Source organism: Chanos chanos, chromosome 7 (assembly GCF_902362185.1).
Source record: "Chanos chanos chromosome 7, fChaCha1.1, whole genome shotgun sequence".
In the NCBI taxonomy this organism is placed as follows: Eukaryota; Metazoa; Chordata; class Actinopteri; order Gonorynchiformes; family Chanidae; genus Chanos; species Chanos chanos.
In genome coordinates this window covers 6,812,664-6,832,663 of record NC_044501.1, presented here as the reverse complement: position 1 = coordinate 6,832,663, position 20,000 = coordinate 6,812,664, and the positions used below count along the sequence as shown (strand labels likewise).

The window sequence follows — 20,000 nt, the reverse complement described above, 5'->3', positions numbered from 1 at the left end:
AAGCATGGCCAAACCATTTAAATATTTAACCCATTTGACAAGAAGGGCAGGGATGACATTCCTTACCCAGCTGGTGGCGCCCTGTCTTCCTCTTCCTGTTGGGGTTTGTCAGGAGGCTCCAGGAAGGCCTTGAGTGGGACCACTTCCTCCTCGACCCGAGTGATGGGCGTCTCAGGGAAGCTGGCTTGGAACAGCCTCTCCAGGCGGCTGACCAATGAGGCCTGGGGAGATAATACCGCCCGGGTAGAAGAGAGATCAAATAAGTCAGCAAGGCAAAAAAAAAACTTGACTCTGGGACAAGTATATACGGTTTTCTTGTCTTGCAAGATGGGAGAAGTGGAGCCAGTAGCTACGTACAACAACTGGGTCATAAACGCCACTGAATTTATCTGGAGTAAGAGCGGAACATGTTTCAGAGAGATGGATGACAACATTTGATGGGATTTTTTTGGGGGGGAATTTCACAGATACTATTACCACAGACTTGCTTTTGGGACACTGAAGGCAACAGACAGGCAAGTCCACATAAAACCCTGCACAAATATACGGGCTGAAATACCCTAATGGCAGATCCTCTTCTCTGATAATATTTGTGCAAGGAACACAGAGAGTGGGTGTGGACTGTCTCGTGTGGCCACATTCCAAACAAAAATGTCACCAAGTGAAATTTCCTGCTGAGGTTTCTACTCGTATGAAATGCTAACTTAGACGACACACAACAAATTCTGAAAAAGACAAATGGGAGATCAGAGAAAAGGAAGAAAAGGACGTTAATAAAAGAACTTACAATAAGGAGGATATATCTGAGATACATTAACACACTTACAGTTACAGAGTCTCTTCTGTTGTTCTCACTGCTGTCAGTAGGGGGCGCTGGCGCAGGCTGGTTTTCACACCAATCAGCCGCGCTCTTTTGAGAAAAAGACGCACTCTGATCTTCCCCAAACGAAGCCCAGGACTCACCGTCCCCCTGGTTTTGGTCTGGTTCACCGAAAGCTTGCCAGCCACCATCTGTGTCGGGGCCAGCGTCAGCTGGAGCCGAACGAAAGTCTGCAAAACTATCGCTGCCAGGAAAACTCGCAAGCTTTTCCCCATCTTCAGCTTCCTCTCCGGGCTCTCCCGGTTCTCTCGAGGTGTCGAAGTCGCCAAATTCCTCCTCATCTGCTTCTCCTGGTTCCTCAAGAGCTTTGGGAGCAGACACGATGGAGTCACCGCTTACAGACGCCCCTCGCTGGTCAAAATCAGCAAAACCCGCTCCGGCAAAGGAGCTGGCGTCACCAAAGTCGCCGAAGTCTCCGAAATCCTCGTCGTCCTCATCCTCCGCTAGCTGGCTATGGTCGGCAGGCGTGGCCGTTTCCTCTTGAAGCGGCGGGGAAGGGACGGACCCCGTGGTGCTAAAATCCCCGAATTCTTCCAGGGCGTCTGTGGACAGAGGCCTCCCAAATGACGTCTCAGTCTCGGTCTCGGTCTCCGTTTCGGTTTCGTTTCCTGACCCCTTGTTGTCGTCTGTTTGTTCCCCGTCTCTCTCCAGTTCCGAAACGGGCGACACCCTGTTGCTGACCGCGTTAGTTTCATCCACTGACCCGTTCTGTGCTACACCGTTAAGGGCTACTGGTTGCTCCGTGCAAACAGATTCAGTAGTTTCTGGAGAGTTCTGAAGTGCATTGTCAGTGTTCAGATCCCTTTGTTCAAAATTAGCCCTTGTGTGGAAGCCCCACTCCCCGTTGCTCAGGCCGTCGGCGGCCTCGGCGGGAAATGGCGGCGAGTCGAACCCTGTGCTACCACTGTTCTCTTTTGAGCTAGCAAAAAGTTTACCTTCATTATGTGGTTGACAGACATCACCTTCCCTCGGTCTGTCCCGACTGTCTGTCTGTTCCCGGTCGACGCTTTCGACAGCACCCTGGTCGAACTGACTGGGAACGTCAGCATCGGAGAAAGCGGAAAAATCTGCGAAATCGTCGTCATCGTTGTTGACGTCGTTGGGGCGAGGGCTAGGGCAACTGTCCTCCGACGAAACGGGGGTGGACGCCCTGTTTTTATGACGAGAAGGAGGGGTTCCTTGCGTATCGAAATCCGCAAATCCATTCGTAAGAACCTCCGCTGACCCGACAGCGGTACAGTCAGTGACGGTTTCGCCCTCAGTCCGAGCGCTCCCGGCCGGGTCGAGGGAGTTCGTATGCGAGGTAACTTGCGAGTGATCCGCAAGTCTTTTTAATTCCTCAATGCTAACTGTTCTTCCAGTGGCAGGAAAGTCCCCGTGGCCACTGCCAGAGATAACGCCATTGGACTTCGCGGGCCCCGTTAGCCCATGATCTGGAAATCCAACGACCCCACCATTGCTGAGCAGTTCCGGCGGGGAGGTGGCGTTCAAGGCCTGCGATTGGTCGAAAGTGACCGGCGTGTCGAATTCGGTGAAGCTGACGCTGTTGGGCACGCCCGTGAAGTCGCTGAATTCTTCGTCCTCTTCCTCGGCCCCGTCCTCCATCGGCGGAGGAGAGGAGGAGTACATACGGATCACGTCTGGCTCCATGGGGCTTCGGCTAATGTCGCACCGCTGCTCGTTAGCACCTGAGGATGGGGAGACAAACCCAGGTGAGTTACAGAACACTTGCAATTAACTGCAAGGGCTAAAGTGATTTGTCAACTTAACAGAGAGCCATCTCCTCCAGTCCCCTAGATGTGCTCAGAGCTTGTGCGACGTGATTTTTGCAAGCGGCAAGATGGCTCCGCAAGCTTATTACGTGGACCACAAACTCTAAAATTAGAAATACCTTCCCCATTTATCAGCCTGTGACACGGGGTGGAAATCTTGTTACGCTTTGATTCAGGCAGCAAAGAAGTACAAACTCTTCGGTGGCACAGCATCAACAAAAACATCAGATAGAGTCCATTTCAGCATGCTAACACTGTTGCACTGGCACCCTTTATGCCTGTCTGCTATATTCTCATTCGCTGACCTGGTTTTCTTTTATAGAATGCATGCTAATTTTGTTGTCAACACAGCCTAACGAGTTGCGTCTCACAGGTTGCAAGAAAACGTGTATTCATTCAGCGTCGTCGCTAATAAAGGCATTTGCACGATCGACCTGCAAATAAGCCCAGTTGAAGGGAACGCTGACTCTGTCTCCACAAGTTCACTGACAGTCCTGTTCATATCTACGGTGCTCCGGGGCCTTGCTCTCCAAAGGCCGCCTTGTTCTTGGACTCAAATTAAATTAGTGGACCTCTTAGGGACTAAAGGCAGACAGATTGTTTTCCAATGGATAGTAATTAAGTGATAATGGGAGAAGAGGCTCCTTATCTGAAGTGAGAATGAAAAAGAGGGACCAAGGCAAGTTACCAACACAGCTTCCAGAGACTATTTCACACACGTACCAATACCTGAGGCAGTGGGATGGTCCCAGAGAGTGAGAAAAGATAACTAAACAAAACAGGGAACCAGGCTGCAATCGCTGTACAGGGACTGGGTTTTTTTTTTTGTTACAAGGGTGAAATCTGTCAACATTTTAATGTTTGCTCAAAAGCAGCCCAATGAGTCAAAGGGAACACCAGCTGTACAGAGAACAAAAGAGTTTTGGAGCAAACATCAGTGCCTTTGAATAAGTGTTAACACTGACAACCTTGACCTTACAGGTATGTTCAACAATGAATAAAGCAGTGGTATGTAAGAAACATGAGAAATGTTTCAATTGTATAAAAATGAAACCATAACGACAATTAGAAAAAAAGAAGATGAGAAAAAAAAAATTGAGAACCGATGAGTTCCTGTTACAGAACAGAACAGAAAATCACAAAGGCGTTAAAATGGTTATTCTAAGGCCAAATCTGAGATGTAAAACAGAGTGCATTGTCATCGATTCCCAAGGATGAGTAGTTTATCAATCATTGTACTGGTCTATCCTATTCTGAGATTGAACATTTAAAAGAATTGTTCATCGCCGAGTAAGAGTTGTAGACTTTTGGTTATTCTACAGCAGCAGGTGCTCGAGAACAACACGGCCAACTTGGTTGACAGAAAGGATATACAATTAGTTACAATGTCAGGTTTTCAAAAACGGGCACTCTGCTTCCTAATGGACACTTTTAGTTGTAGGTGAAGAGAGCAGCAACCGTTTATGTCATCTGTAAGATTAATGTTCCGGAGATAAAACTAACACTTAGCAGAAGCGGTAGTTACCGTAAACAACCGTGACAGCTGTCATGTACCAAACTGTTAACATTAGCTTCAAAATAACAAGCAAAGGCGTTTTTCGCAGTAACTAATGTAACAACGAAACTTAATAAAGGTTGTACTTTACCATTTCATAAAATTTTTTAATTACATCCTAGCTGTCACGTATTCGCGAGCCTGGATAGTTTGACAGTCAAAAGCAGCAAAAAGGGCCGTCTTGTTTACATTGTGGTTAGCTAACTAGCTTGCTCTCTTTGCTTGGGAGGGTGGAAATGCTAGCTAGCCTCATCACCGACTGCTAAAGCAAGCGCACGACACCAAATGGGCCCTAACATTTGCTAACTCCTCGCAGATTAATTAACTCGTTGCTGCTGAATTATGACATTCATTTCCAATCTCATGTAAAACTAAATACGTCAGTAAGTAAGTTATTAGAGAGGCGGGAAGTAAACCCGCTTGCTGACCCAAATCACTGTAGATCCAACAGAGTCTAGCTAACTTAAGTAGCATGCTAGCTCCACTTAGCTAACCTAAAGCTAGCGATAGCTAGGTTAGACTGACTCATTTATGCTATCTTAGGTTAAGTTAACCTAACAGCGATTTTAGCCAGCTAACAGACTCTTTCGTTAAGGATAGAAAGCTGACTTACATTTCAGTCAAAATAAACTACAAAGGGTAATGCTATACATTATATTAGTGAAGTAATATACACATTCTTCTTATAATTAAATAGTATAGCACGCGTTAACTAGCTTGCACCTGTGTTCTGAGTAACTATCCTACACTGTCCTAGATGGACTCACTGGTAGCTTGGGCACAACGCAATAATTCAGCATACCTTAGAGATTTTGACGATTGATTCCCATGATGTAAGAGAAATGGAAACTGCTGCTAGTCGGGTGGGATGGCGACAATGCAATGCAAGGTTATGGTATTTCTTAGACCTGGCTTGGCATAAGAGGTTAGCCACTCGGTGTCAGAAAGAGGTTGAGTCAGCCGGTGAGGGATTTCACGTTAGCCGTGTATCGCCTCCCCAGTACTACCCGGCTTTGGTGTGGCAGGTCCCTAAACCTCCCTCGTTCAGCTCTTCCTTCAGTCTACAAGTGTTAGTACGTGGATGAACGCAACGCGATGTGCAGACAAATTTTTCCCTTGGCATAGCTGACCAGGAAGTATTATTTGGAGTGCATATTTTGCACATGCGTAGCTATTTAGAAGGTACAGGTTGTTGAGAGGATTGCGCCCTCAAACAAAACTCGCTTTCATGTTATATTTTTCGTATGATCAGGAGGAACAAAAGATTTTTTTTTAAAAAGATTATACCATTCTGCTCGCATTGAGAACTAATCAAATATCAAATATAGACGTGACGGCAAGAAATGAACGTAAATCACAACGTTTTGTAAATAATGAAACAAACAAAACCTCTGTACAGTTGTTTTTGACTCATCAACAAGATCACCACATCAAGCGTCTAATTCGGTTTTAATAAGAATGACTTACGCCCTTTGCGAGAACAGACGGAGCACAAAACAGACTCACACAGCGTATTAATACATCTATTCTGTGGTGCCCATGGCCTTGTTGTCGCATGCCTAAGTAGCTGTTGTTTTCATATGTGTAGTATTTTACGCTGATTAAACGCTTCGTGAAAGTTAGGTCTTTATTGTCCTGTTTTAAGCTTACCTGTGGGATGGGCAGCATGGACAGGTGTGGAACACCCCCGTTATTATATAACGCCCCATCCACCAGTGTTTTTACATTCGCAAAACACATATTTTCCTTTTAAGTCAATTTCTCTGCTTTGGGACATGAGCCAAACACAGGCAGGATGAAGCATTTTAGTAGGAACAGAGTTTGACAGAACACCAACAGCTGACACTCAGAGTTGAGCCTTGGTTCACGCTGTTGGCTCGTGATACGGAGGGACAAAATGTTTATCCGAAATTGCTCAGGCCACAGGAAGTGTCTACAAACTGATAAAGCGACTCAAATGAAAATGGACCCAAGCTGTTTTACATGACAGAGTTATTATAATGACAGAGAGCTGTAATGAGCACACTCATCGTGTTTTCAAATTAAGGAAAGTTGACACTGTGTGTGTTGTGTGTGTGTTTCTTCTGATAAGCTTCAGTCAGCTCTCTCTTACTGTGTGTGTGTGTGTGTGTGTGTGTGTGTGTGTGTGTGTGTATGTGTTCCTTCTAATAAGCTTCACTCAGCCGTTAAACCTATGGGAATGCCTAAGATCCTGACAGCGGTGGATGAGTCAGCTGGTGTACACACTTTTGCTGCTGTGGGCAAGCCTTTGTACACGCACTGAGACAGAGAGGAAAAAAGAGGGTAAATGTGTGTGTGTGTGTGTGTGCGCTCCAGCGAAGGAGAGCTCTTGCCGCTTTGCAGCTCTTGCAAACTGAGCCTGTTTTCCACCAATCGCAGCCTCCCAAGTGTTCCTGAATATACTGAAATTCAGAATAACTCAACTTAAAACAAACAAACAAACAAACAAACAAAAAACAACTGAAAAAGACAAAAAATAACATAATGAATATCTCTCTTTCCTGTCTACCATATGATAAAAAAGTGCTATATATATGGTGACTGACAGACTTGCAAAGGTTTATTGATCCACTGCTCTGACACTGTGGTTGATTTGATAAGTGATTGCAGAGGAGTAAAACACTATCTGGTGAATTAAGTAACACACGCACAAAAAAAAGAAAAAGAAAAAAAGATTCGTTCATTTTGTTCATTTGTACCTTTTTCATAAATCATATTCTTCAGAAGCCCAAATAAATAGCTATTTAAAGCCATAATTTAAGACAAACCAACATCATTTTCCATTTACAGTATTCTTCAGTAGACAGAGCATAGTACATTTCCAACGCAAAAACAAATTCATACAAAGCTTGACAACAGCGGTGTAGCACTAGAAAGCTTCTGTCACGGATAAATATCTTTATCAAGGCTTAATTCCTGAGTGCTTCTGCTTCAGTAAATATAAATACATGGCATTCTACCTTCTCTTTTCAGGCAAGCGCATCATTTCTTGGAAGAACGGTGTTTAGCATCACTATGGCGATATTTCTATCCTGCACAAAAGTATTCTTCTTGTATTAGGAATGTCTCTGCAAAAAAATTTATATTTTATTGCACCACCAATGTAAACATATTTAGAGTTTTAACACCACTCATAAAATATGCAGAAGAGGATTACAGTCATACATGTACTAGTCTTATTAGTGGCATTTCTTCTCTTTTTGGACTGTTCACCCATACAGACAGAATTTTAGACGAAAGCGAACAGCTTCAAACGACCTCATCTCTCCAGTTTAAATGACAAAACTGCAAAGAGGCATATCGCGCGAACATGAACACTCAGCCTCACAGACCAAAATAATGAAAACGGACTTTGAGGCCTGAGTCCACAGTATTGCCTTGCTTGGAAAGAAGGTTGCAGCAAATTAAAAAAAAAAAAAAAAAAAAGCTTAAACAACAAAAATTTTGGTCCTTTTTTTTTTTAAGCGGGCTAAAAACTGCTTGTTCAGCCCAGCTTGGTAATGGTTAGACTCCCATTGATCCGTATGGTGTCGATAGCTGACAGCGGTCTGACTAGATGGTAGAAATCAAAGAGCTGGTGTCCATCGACAAACAACCGGAAACGCTGTTGCTCGCAGTGGATTTCAATCTGTGCAGAAACAGGGAGGAGGAGGAAGAGGAGGAGGAGGAGGAGGAGGAAGATGAGGAGGGAGAGTGAAAAAAGGATGAGTTGACAAACTGACAGTGCTGCAGGTCAAAAGAACTAACACGACAAAGCAACAGCGAAGCAAAGACTTGCATTCTTTACATTCTGAAATGAGAAGGTGTTTTGCTTTTAAATAATGATATCTGTTGAACCAAAATAAGACTTCTGTGAGGAACTACTGATGTAATGTTGCACTTTGGAGGTACAGCAACGAGAGTAACATGTTCTGATGTCATTGTAGCAACTCACTGTTGCTTACTAAGGAGCATAAGAGCAACACTCAGCATCAGGACTAGATAGCTACAATCACTCTACAACTGACAGTAGGACTATTCTCTCCATTTGAACCAAGAAACTTGCAGTTCAGTTGGTAGGCCACTCCCCTGCCCTTCATGCCGTCCAATGTGCAAAGTTATAGTTACCCGGAACGGCTGATCCTCAATAAAAGGAAAATATTGGATCGGTTTCTCCTCCTCGCTCCAGGTACCAGACACGAATGCCCTCCGTAGAAACTGACGGTCCTCAAACCTGGCGCACAGCTCCAGTGCTACGTCGGTGGGCGGGCCTTCTAAAGAGCCACGCCCACATGTCAGACTAATAACAAAACTGAGAGAACAAAAGGAATGAGCATGTGAGCCAGAAAAGTTTGATTTTAATTTCAGACTGGGGAAGGGTCTGGCACCATAACAATGCTTTTCACATATTTTGCAGTTCAGATCAGTTGTTTGAAGTAGGCCTGCTATTTTGTGTGTGTGTGTGTGTGTGTGTGTGTGTGTGTGTGCGTGCGTGTGTGTGTGTGAATATTTTGCATTGCAGGGCGTCCAAAACGGCTTGAAATATCATTAGCGACTCACAAGCGTACCTCACAAACATCACAGATAAAATCAGTGACTTCAAAGTATTTTTTGCAGTCTATTCTTGTCTCATAAACCTAATATTATCTGCAGGGTGGTTTCGGCAACTGACATGTTTAAAGATTTGGTGAAAGACAGACAAAACAATGCAGAAGGAATGGAACAGGTCCATTCTTCGATAAGGGCTCGAGACAGGGTCGAGCCCGATAAAGCAGCTACATAACAGCGATAAGAGGTAAGTGTGTTGACCAACCTGTCAGGCTCCGGATCCACAATGCCCATCACAATAACTTTTTTACCCGGTTTTAAACCCCCTCTGATACGACCAATGAATGGAACTGCCTGCCATAAAACCAACTGTTAGCAACTTTCAAGTATAAACCGACGTATAACAAAAAAGCAGGTTTAATTAATCCATACATTTAAAACCGATACTTCGCGGGACTACATGGTAAAGCTCAAGAAAAGTTAGCCTACCAGCAGCTGTCGCTCATTCTGTCGCTCGGGGGATATAAGACCAGGATCTTCAAACGACCTATTCAAATTCCTTTCAGGTGTTCTGGTCCTCTGCGGAAGGGATTACACATTGAAACAGACAGCTACTTTCGTCCACTCTTTACATTTAAGTGAAATGAAGAGAAAATTGCCACTGAAAGTTCTGACCGAGAACGCAACCGGTTTCAAAACTGAATAGTGTTTCCGTGTTCGGTTTTACTGCTAGACATTAACTACACACCTGATGTACAACCATAAAATATTTCACAAGGTAATTTTTCTTCAAAACATTACGCGTGTAACACAGAAACAATCGTTACCCACAGAATTCGCCGTGTGCGCTGGATTACACAACACCCTCAGTCTGTAAATAAATGACCTGCAGTAGTTGTTGGGGAAAATTTAATTATAAATACTCACAAGTTCGTCCTTTACTGTACCCATCTCCGCCATTTTGAAAGGAAAACAATCGTCCAGTCTTGGCCAGCCAGCCTATGACTGCCCTCACTACGAATTTGACAGCGTAGTAGCATGTGGCAATCCCTCACGAGAGCGATTACAAGGTGTTGGTGTGCCGTGAAGGAATTTCGTGGCATGCGATCCTATTGTGAGAGACGCCCTATCATCTTTGTGAAAACAAGGGCCGGGATGCTGACGTAGTCAAACGCCTAATCCTGGCCAAGCGTCAACCATAATCACAAACACATTTCTGTTTTCCCTGCCACTCTTTTCAATTAAATCCTTAAGCGGATGGTTGACTGTGTAAGGGAATGCCTGAGTTGTAAGACTTTGCCATTCACAGAGAAACTGCAACTGTGTTGACAGAACTATTCAACTATAAAAAAGGTGCTTTCCACCCATTTTTTTTTAGGAGAAAAGTCATATCAAAGTTTAGATGCAAACGTTTTGGTGCTGTTTTGCTGCTTTTAAGGTAGTTCATACGTTGTTGCTTACCAGCAGTTCTTAAAGTTGGGCCATATAATGATATGATCAATCAATACCATGTTAAATTAAATGCCAAGTAAGGTGACATTTACAAACAGGCACCAGAAGGCGCATCCAGTGACTGTAAATAGTGGCACTTCGTGGAACTTGAAAGACCAATCTTTAGTGGAACAATTTAGAGGAAAAATACTGTTTCTTTCAGGAAAACAACTTCAAACAGTGAAGGAGCGAACAAAAGAACATGTCATTCAGAATCGGTAAGACCTGATATTCAACACTGACCACTACCAAGTCAGGCGATGGACATTCCAAACCGGAATGTTAACTCCACAACTGCAGTCGCGCAGCGAATTAAAATACATTCAAAGTCCATCAACTCAAACATTCGGGGCCACTAAAGACTGTAATGATTAAGAAGACTTCAAACTTCTCATTTCGACTTAAAAGTAGGTTTAGGTATTGAAGTGAAGGATAGAAGGCACGTGACTCTAACGACAGAGGCCCACGACAGCTAAACTTAACTGCACTTTCCAAAATATCTGATTTCCTCAGTAAACAATTCCGCGAACCGTAGATTATTAATTCAGGAGCGTGTGTGCCCATGCTGTGTGTTTGAGTTACACACATCCGCAAAGAAGTTTGATTGTGGATGTGCTTCCAAAGAGGCAGCAGATGGCGCTGCTACACAATAGATTCAATGTCATGCCTGTCTTAAGAACCTTTACCTGATACAAACCTATTTACAAAAGAAATACCTGTTTGTTTTAAACGGTAAGCACTGGGTAGAAAGAGCGTATGAAGAACTACCGTTGCTTAAAAAAAATACTTTAAAGTAAAAGTACCAGCTCCTGAAAACTACAGAAGTAAGAGTAGCATACTTCCTTTAAAGGTAGGCCCTACTTGCACTTTTGCGTTACTTAAAAAAAAAAAATCGTAATTTACCAGCTTTTCTCACATACCCATATATTCCTTTCTCTTCCTCTCATTGTGACAGAACAGCCATAAAAGGGAACATTCATTAGAACAGGTGATCTACATTGCTAAATTACGAATTAATGCAAAAATACTTTTAAATGAGCTCATTTTCGTCGTACATAGGTAGTGTTCAGGAGAGATACTTTTACTTTACTCAGGGTACGTTTTGTAAGAAGTAACACCGCTTCTCCTTGTATTCTCTCCAACTCTTATACTGAATAATCGCTCATTGACGAGGAAGAGTGGCGCGCGCGCGCCCCTCTTTATTTTGTTGTAAAAAAAATGTCATAGCGATTGTCTTTGTATGTTTCGTATGTTTTGACATCCCCGTTTCTACTGAGTATGTTTATTTGAAGACTTTTGGAACACTTTTATTAGCAGCCGCAGCAGCGTGTTGCTATCGAGTGTCTTTTTTTTCTTTGCAAATAAACCATAAGACCTAATTTGACCTGCGTTAAACGGGAGAGAGAGAGAGAGAGAGAGAGTTAACTGCCACGTATGTTCAACTTACCAGCGTGTCAGTAATTTTGAAAGTCTACAAACATTCCTTTGTCCCTTTAAATCAATAGGTAGGCCTAAACGTATGGGCTGGAAGAAACAGCATAACGTGATATAGACGCCATTATAATGTTCCACTTCTTTTTAGATTCGCTCTCCGTGTACTGTCTGCTTCCTTCAGAAGTTTAAATTGATCTTATCGTTTAGTTATAACCTAATGCTATTATCTGCTTGGGTATAAAACCCCTTATTCCGCGGAAACGGAGACAGGCCTTTGATCTGGAAAAGAGAAATGTTCGGGACTTTTCCTGTTTATGACACGGCCAGAAACTCCTCTCTCTGTGCGTTAAGACGTCAGAAATTATTGTTCGGTTCTACCGTCAACCATTAATTATCCACTGAATCCCACATCGCTCTTTTGGGAAGAGGCTATTGTTCGAACCAGCGCTGATTCATTTCATGAATTAAAGCACAAAAGAGGGAGGAAACAATTTAATCCAAACAAATATTATTGCCTGTTTCAATGTGTTACAGTGTAAAACACGTCATTTAGGCCATGTGTGAATGCTCTCATATGATTCAGGCTGAATTCAAGAGTTTTTTTCTGCGTAAAACTCTCACCCTATTAGTGTATTCCAATGCCATACTCAGCCTACTCTGTTTCTACTTATCTGCCTAACCCACCATACTGTGGCCTTATATCTCGCTGTCCGTCTGACACACACACACACACACACACACACACACACGCGCGCACAGAGGAATCAGGAATGTGGCCAACGAGTCCTTTTGTTCCCTTCCCAAGTTCAAGTTCAGGATATTTAAAACACACTGTAAACACACTCGAGTGCATGGTTACCGTTGCCATGACAGCGCGTCAACAACCCTCAGGCCGACATCCAGGCTCTCTTGGCAGCGGCTGTAACTTAATATTTGCCTAGCACTAGCATAACATTTTCATTATGTAACTACCGTGTCAGCGGAGAGAACCGGCAGCGCAACGCTGCGGCGCTCTCATTGAAGTCCGGAGCGCTCGGCCCAAAGACGGTTGCTATGTTGATGTGTTGAGTTGCAACGGCAGCAACAAAAACCATGGCGAAGTACTTCCTTAAAGGACCATCTGGAGTTGAGGAAAAGTCCTTAGGGGGTTTGTACAGTCTGAAGGGGAATGAGAGAGAACCATGAATAAGAACGGATCCATTATTTATGCTTTGACAGGGTACATTGTGAGACTAGCACTGGGCAGTGAGAAAGTTAGAGAGTTTTTGGAAATTTTAGGGGAATTTTTCAGGAACTTCAAGACGTGAAATCGAGTCCGTCAGTCGTTTAAGACTTAAATGTAGGCTAATGAAAGAAATGAAAGTTTTCGTTCTGATGAGATTATTTTTTAGTAGACCTGTGTGTGTGTGTGTGTGTGTGTGTGTGTGTGTGTGTGTGTGTGTGTGTGCGTGAGTGAGTGTGTGTGTATGTATGTGTGGCGTTGTGTGTGGCGTCTGGTGTGTGTTTCTCTCTCTCTCTCTCTCTCTCTCTCTCTCTCCCTCTTTCTCTGTGTGTGTGTGTGTGTGTGTGTGTGTGTGTGTGCGTGCCCGTAAGCTACACCCGTGCTCGGCATGAAACATTAACTGGAGTATATTGCATTTTCCTGAAAGACAGTTGTAATGCCCGTAAAGATGCTTGATATGCTGATAAAGCCAATTTAAATGTTTACATATTACATAAATATAACCATAGAGAAGGCACACAAAACAATGCTCCTACACTTTTTGCAGCCAGTAGTTGCATGTGAAGTCATTTCATGTGACAAGCGATACTCTCCGACGATGAAACGGCAATGTTCATATTGCTTAGACGTAAATGCAGAACACCTCACCATAAGTATTTGCAAAGAACAGCACAGAGAGAGAGAGAGAGAGAGCGAGAGAGAGAGAGCCAGCAATGATGATGGTGACGACGATGATGATGATGATGATGGTGATGATGATGATGATGATTAATCGCCTACTTTCCTCATGCAATGAAAAACCATAGACTAAAAATATCTTTGATTCAGCACAGAGCGTTTGGATTGTCGTGCAGACTGGAAGGACAGAATATAAGTTTGAAAGGACTTCGACCCGTCCCTCTTCACCATTCAACTACATCATCCACAATCCCTGCTGTAGAGATGTGTGACGCAACGCCCCATGCGCTCAAGAGAACGAGACGCTGATTGTACATTTATTATGCGAAATTAGCCCGAACTGTCACTCAGTGCGTGTGCTAGCATTAACACTTTGAATTGCGTACGCTTATTAGTTTTGTCGATCTTGTTCGTTTTTAACATGACAAAAAATCAGATGCTTTTGTTTGTTTAGAGAAATATAAGTACGACCAATACTCACTTGTTTTACTCGCACCAAACTTGAGTGTTAATCTAGCGTTTATTTTTGATCGTTTGTTTTTCGAGAATTCCGAAGACTTGGAAGGCTACTGAACAATAAAAAAGGTAGGCAACATGTTTTACAACTGGCATTGAATTATAAGCAATTTTTGTCATCCTTACGTTTTCTTGTTTTTCTGTGTTCAGGATTTTGTAAATCTGTCAACTTCTTGGATATCTTAGAAGCACTCCGATAAATAAAACGGACCTCAACGTTTAGCTGATCTGTATAAAATTACTTAAAACTGTTTTGCGACCTTTTTTTTACAGGTTTTATATGTTTCTACAGAATATGTGCTTGCATGCTACTCTGTTTCTACTTAAGAGCGTGGCTTGTTTGTTTAATTTGCCTTTAATTTCTCTTTTGAAATTTTTAAGAAGCGTGCAGGGGCCAGATGTGCGCTTTTGTCCCACAACCGCATTTATGCGCGTAAGTCTCTATTGGACATCTGCGCTTCCCTTTGAACCACTATAACCGTAACCAATATTTCTGTTATGGTACAGACTATTTTGGTCTCCTGCAGACTATTCTTTCAGTGAGTTTGTGAACGAGTCTTCCGTTTGGCGACTCTCCAAGAACTTAAAATAATCCACTCAATTAGGATGTAGCCACTCGCGCTCATTAAGACATTTCTTTGTGGTCTTAGTGAGACCACTAAACAGCGAAATAACTGCTTTTGTTGCCGTAGTCACTGAGTTCTGATGCCCAGCTTTGGTCTACACTCGCCTGAAAGGTTCGGGTCGAACGCGTGTTATAAATAACCGCATCGGATTACTCTCACACCGGTGTTTCCATTCCTGAAAAGGCCGGGATTCACCCTCCTTTATAGAATAACCGCGGTACGCTGTCTCTCTCTCTGTCTCCCCCCACCTCTCACTCTTTATCCTCTCTCTCTCTCCAGTTCGGGCTAAGATGCTTAACGCACGGTTTTGGACACATAGTGTACAGTAGACGGGTCTCTCCTGGCGTCAGTTACGCAAGTGCATTTTTCCGGATGAAAGAGGAAACATTCCAACGAGGGGTGTGTGTTTTGCTGCTTAATTGAGTAATAAAAACAAATGCAGGGTCGCATATGCAAACCAGACATGAATTGGGCATTCAGATTCGCACAAAATGTGGCTCTCTGTGCTTTGGTATAGCCTGCGTGTGCGCGTACACAGACGCATGCATGCACATAACGTATAGCCAAGCAGTGTTCCTTTCACAGGTGGGGAAGGCTGCTCTCTCGCTCTCTCTCGTTCTCTCTCTCCCTCTCACTCTCTCTCTCTCTCTCTCTCTCACACACACACACACACACCTACCTACTGGGAGAATGAGACAGGGACTACAGAAGATAACAATCTGTCCTTTTTTAATCAAAACTCTCCTCCTCAAAGGCCCTTGTTCTGTTCCCTTGTTCAGTTTGCCTGTTTTTACCAAGTTCCGGGGAAAAAGAGAGAGAAAGAGAGAGAGAAAGAAAAATCAAGATTGTGTTATTGTAATCTTAATCTACTCTCTTGTGTCTGTTGGTTTCAGCAGTAAAAAAAAAAACAAGTGCAGTTCTCCAACATTTTGTTGAAACTGTCGTGGCGAATTCATCAAATTACAAAAAATATGGACTGTTCAAATGCTTTTTCGGTGCTTTTATACGCCCATCTGTGCAATCCATATTCACCAATGTCTTGCAGAATTCTTGTGGAATTTAGGCTGGAGAATCCCATTTCTGTTTAGTGCTTTGACCAAAGCTTGTCTTCCCCTTAAATAACTTTTTTTTTTTAATGTCAAATTGTTGTGTCTGTAGGAGGAGACATCCACATAGCTGACTCACTGTTTTTTTTTATATATATAAATATATATTTGTTTTTGTTTGCTTGCTTGTTATTGTGTGTTTGTTTGTTTTGCTCAGTTGTTGAGTGTAAGTGTATGGTCATACACAAAGTGTAGGAAAATTCAGGTCCAAAGTTTTATATCACCTGTTCTGTAACACAGAGAGAGAGAGAGAGTGAGAGAGAGAGAGAGCGAGAGCGAGAGAACAGACAAATAGTATTCTACCAACTAAAACAAAGGAGGTATTTCTTGTGCAATTAAAAATAGCTCCCAAACAGTGGGTGAGAAAAAAAAAAGTCCAAACTATTTCTTTGGTGAAGGAACACAACTGAATCAAACATGTAGTTTACAGACACACAAAATTCAAAGACTGATCAAGACCTCTCCAAAAATAATTTTTTAAAAATCTGTTAGACCAGAATATAACTTCGGCTTGGTTCACTAAGAAAGGTGCATGGTTTTGATGTTGTTGAGATTAGACTATTTAGACAAAAAAAAAAATCTTGTTCCTCATGGCCTGTCTGAGAGATGCATGCAAGGCTTAACAAAACGATCTTTCCCTTTCTAGATCATTACAAAAGAACAATGAATTCTCTCTCTCTCTTTCTCTCTCTCTCTCTCTCTCTCTCTCTCTCTCTCTCTCCATCCACACTTCTTTTTCTTGGCTTTCTGAAAAGTGCCTGCCGCCGCGAGCCTTTTAGAGAGGCTGCTGATGTTATGATGTTATCTGTCTTTACATTCAGAGGGTTAGACAGAGAGAGTCTGGCAGATACAAAAACAATGAACAATAGCTTATGGGTCAGCTTAGCTTTTGCGATATGATTTATTGAGACCGTAATTATTGCATCTACTTTGCGTTCCCTCCGCAGGTGTTACCTCAAGCCCTGTCATGCATGGTTTACGGTCGTAGCTTACGTAACACCCGCTCAACACTGTTCTCAATCGGTCTAATAAGGTGCATATTTCAGTGCGCAAAAGCTCGTAAATCACACTCGCTCACTCAGCCTTACTCGTTTTAATATATCTGTTTGACCTTGATTTCATTTGTGTGCCGCTTTAACGCGGTTTTGGTGCGCGGTTCGAAAATCCGCGAAAAACCACGTCTACTGGAAAGCGTGACTAGGAAAGCTTGTGGTTTACTAATACACAAGACTAACTGTGTGTGTGAACGCAGGTTGAGTTGAACCGACGCTCTTCAGAGCTCTATCGCTCGGGAGAAAACACGTTTGACAAACACGTCTTTGTTGCAGGGAAGTGAAGTCATTTTTGAACCGACACTGGTGAGGGCGGGGTGGAACAGCTCGGCTCGACCCAGCTGAGGTTCTCCTGTGATCCACTTATTTAGTGAATAAACCACTGTCCTCTCCCCACTGCTGAGTGAGTTTGATCTGGGTTTGTCGTAATTGGGGTTTTCTGTGAGGGAAAGACTCACAGACATGTAGCCGTCTGGGGCTAACGCAACTTTTGCGATCTTGTCAATTCGGTTTTTGGGGGTGTGATTAACATCCATATATGTTAGACCACCACATGATTTTACGATTCTTAGTCACCTAAGTCTCCAAGCATTCTGATTTAGGAATAAATAAATCACTGCTTAACACTACTACGTATCTCTATGACATCTTTTATACGTTAGCCTAAATGTTGAACACAACATGGTTCTGTTGCTGGCATCACTGACAGCGGAGTCCCTGATACGTGGAGGATGTTTTAGAAAGGGGAGACGAAGGATGATTTTGGGAGTACCAGTAAACCTGGATTACTCATTGTTGGTTGAAGGTCAAACCCAGTTGGTTGGTTCTCCTTCAAAGTAGCTATTAGCCATTTCTAGCATCCGCTCGTGTCAACCTCAAATTCTCTCCGTGTACGTTCGTACGTTAGGTCTAGTCGGTCTCTCGGTTGATGAACAAGTCAAAAAAAAAAAAAGGAAAGAAAGAAAAGAAAAACAAAAATGTTACCCTTCAAGAGCACAAATTTGTGATTTTGCACACCGTTCAAACTGCACTCGTGTTTGGCCTACATTAGTCAATGTATACTCTGTCGCCATGGAGACGGAACTGTTTGTTTCACCGTGTGACTCTTCAAGCCTCGCTCTGGAGAGAGTTCAGGGAGGAGGTGCGGGCGTGACTGAATGCTCCCCCTCTCTCCGCCTCTCCCCACCCCACCCCCCCAAAAACAGAGGGGGTATTATCTGTCCCTGAGATTGGTCGTCTGTTTGGCCTGGTAGGGGGGCAGCTGGAGAGGCAATGGGGAGGCACTCACACTGTGCCAACTTTCCCCACCTGCCCCCAGCCGACTGGCCCTGGGAACGGTGTCAAACACAAGTTATTCATCGATCTAATGAACTACTTATTGAACGGAGGTCGTTTCCCTTACTGCGCGTGCACACACACACACACACACACTCACACACCCCAGCAACAGGGTTTCCTTTTTTTTTTTTTTTTAAATTCCAATGATTCTGTGATTTGATTCTATCAGTTAACTATTAAGTCATCCAGGGGGAGATAAAATGTTTACTTTCTAACACAATCTAAATATTAAGTCTAAGTGCCTTTTTATTTTCATTTATAACCACTTAATTGACTCTAAAGGGTTATTTTCTCTTGGTCATTTAGATAATACTAGTAAGCCATATTCAAAACTGCTCTCTCACAAGGTCATGTTTAGCACCATTAATATTCTACTGCAGTGAGACTTTTATAAATATGTTTGGGGTTTTTTTTTTCCTCCTGTCATGTGTTACCGTTTAGCACAGTGCTCACACCTCTTAGTCTAACTGAGAACTGAGAATCTACATGTTGTCCAGCAGTATTGAACAACTCATGAAATACCCTCCCCACCCGTTTTTTGGACAATATTATATTTTACAACCATATACTGAACATAAACTTTCACTCTCATGTTTTACTATATGTATCTTTTGGTGGGTTTTTTTTTGTTTGTTTGTTTGTTTGTTTGAGAAACTGTTCTCAAGCTTTGAGAGAAAGTGAAAGTCCCAAAACCACGTCGGAGAACAGCTCCCACCAGAAACATGCACTGGAGTCATACAGCATGTATATATATATATATATATATATTTTTTTTTTCTTCTCGTGTGAGTTGCATATCTTAGATGGTGGTTGCTGCAGAAATCTGGCAGAATAGCCCTTTGAAAAAAAAAAAAGAAAAAGATGCATAACATGAGAATGTATGAGAGAGGAAGCAACTATCACGTTGTCTGGAGCGGAGAGATTGCGAATGTTGTACATTTGTGACCATTGTGGTTTGATGACCCAGATATGCAGAGGTTTTTTTCTCTTTTTTTTTTTCTTTTTTTTTTTTGGTGTGTTTTTTTTTTAGAGTTCACGAAACAGAACCATGTGTGAGCTTCTTTTGATCTTCTGGCTTTTTTTTTTTTTTTTTCCGCTTGTGTCGTTTGTTTCTCATGGGGAAAACAACAGAGTCTCATTTTAATTTCCCCTCGACCTTTTGACCCCCTCCCCCTTTTTTTTTTAAACCGGTTTGGAAACTTCCGTCAAAAAAGAAGACCAATGACCAGTGAACCTCTCCACTAACTGTAACTTTTGAACCTTCTGAATTTCTGACTTTTTTTTTTTTTTTGTTCAGTTCACGCACAAGATTTATTTTTTAACATTTTTTTGTGGCGGCAGACGATTTCAGTAAATAGTCATATTTCAAAATACGTTTCAACATTCAACAGCATGAGAACTTGAGATACCATGCAGGCAGGCGGTTAAAAAACAAAACAAAACAAAACAAAACAAAACAAAACAAAACAAAACAAAACAAAACAAAAAAACAACAGAACATTTCAGCATTGCAAGTCAAAGTGTAGAAGATACCTGCAAAAAAAAAAAAAAAAAGGAGCCGCAGACTAAACAGCGGGGAAAAAAAAAAATGTTGTTTGTCACCTCTGAGTCTCATCTAATCTTCTGAATCTTCGCAGCACTTTCTGTAGCTAATGTGAAGGAGTTAAGGGAAAACTGTGTGGGATGCATATCTGTAACGAGGGAGGACGCATGATTATTATAATGTAACGGATGAATCATCTGTGTGTGTGTGTGTGTGTATGTGTGTGTGTGTGTGTGTGT

General features: G+C 42.6%; 2 protein-coding genes across 4 annotated transcripts in view; both read right to left on the bottom strand.

Moving 5' to 3' along the window:
• Window positions 1–5,263, bottom strand: part of aftpha (aftiphilin a) — an 11,550-nt gene extending 6,287 nt beyond the window's left edge. For 2 of the 3 annotated variants that reach the window (XM_030779863.1, XM_030779865.1), the window contains exons 1-3: window positions 5,010–5,263; window positions 827–2,568; window positions 67–221 (exon numbers count right to left, since the gene is read on the bottom strand). In XM_030779863.1, coding sequence (XP_030635723.1) covers window positions 67–221; window positions 827–2,530 — 1,859 coding nt within the window. In that variant the 5' untranslated portion in view covers window positions 2,531–2,568; window positions 5,010–5,263. Of the gene's footprint in view, window positions 1–66; window positions 222–826; window positions 2,569–4,298; window positions 4,386–5,009 lie in introns of those variants that run through there. The other variant, XM_030779864.1, reaches the window with a different exon arrangement.
• A 2,405-nt stretch (window positions 5,264–7,668) lies between these two features.
• On the bottom strand, window positions 7,669–9,716 carry lgalsla (lectin, galactoside-binding-like a). The gene is made up of 5 exons (XM_030780778.1): window positions 9,683–9,716; window positions 9,245–9,334; window positions 9,021–9,109; window positions 8,336–8,519; window positions 7,669–7,856 (listed from the first exon to the last, which is right to left on the bottom strand). Exons 1-5 carry the CDS (start codon window positions 9,713–9,715, stop codon window positions 7,713–7,715), a joined length of 540 nt encoding a protein of 179 aa, XP_030636638.1. The 5' UTR covers window position 9,716; the 3' UTR covers window positions 7,669–7,712.
• Between the last annotated feature and the right edge of the window lie 10,284 nt (window positions 9,717–20,000).

Coding starts and splice junctions, on each gene's coding strand:
- lgalsla (XM_030780778.1), bottom strand. CDS start 9,715: ATGGCGGAGATGGGTACAGTAAAGGACGAACTT. Junction 9,110..9,244: donor AGAATGAGCGACAGCTGCTG/GTAGGCTAACTT, acceptor GTTTTATGGCAG/GCAGTTCCATTCATTGGTCG. Junction 7,857..8,335: donor TTGAGGATCAGCCGTTCCGG/GTAACTATAACT, acceptor GTTTCTGCACAG/ATTGAAATCCACTGCGAGCA.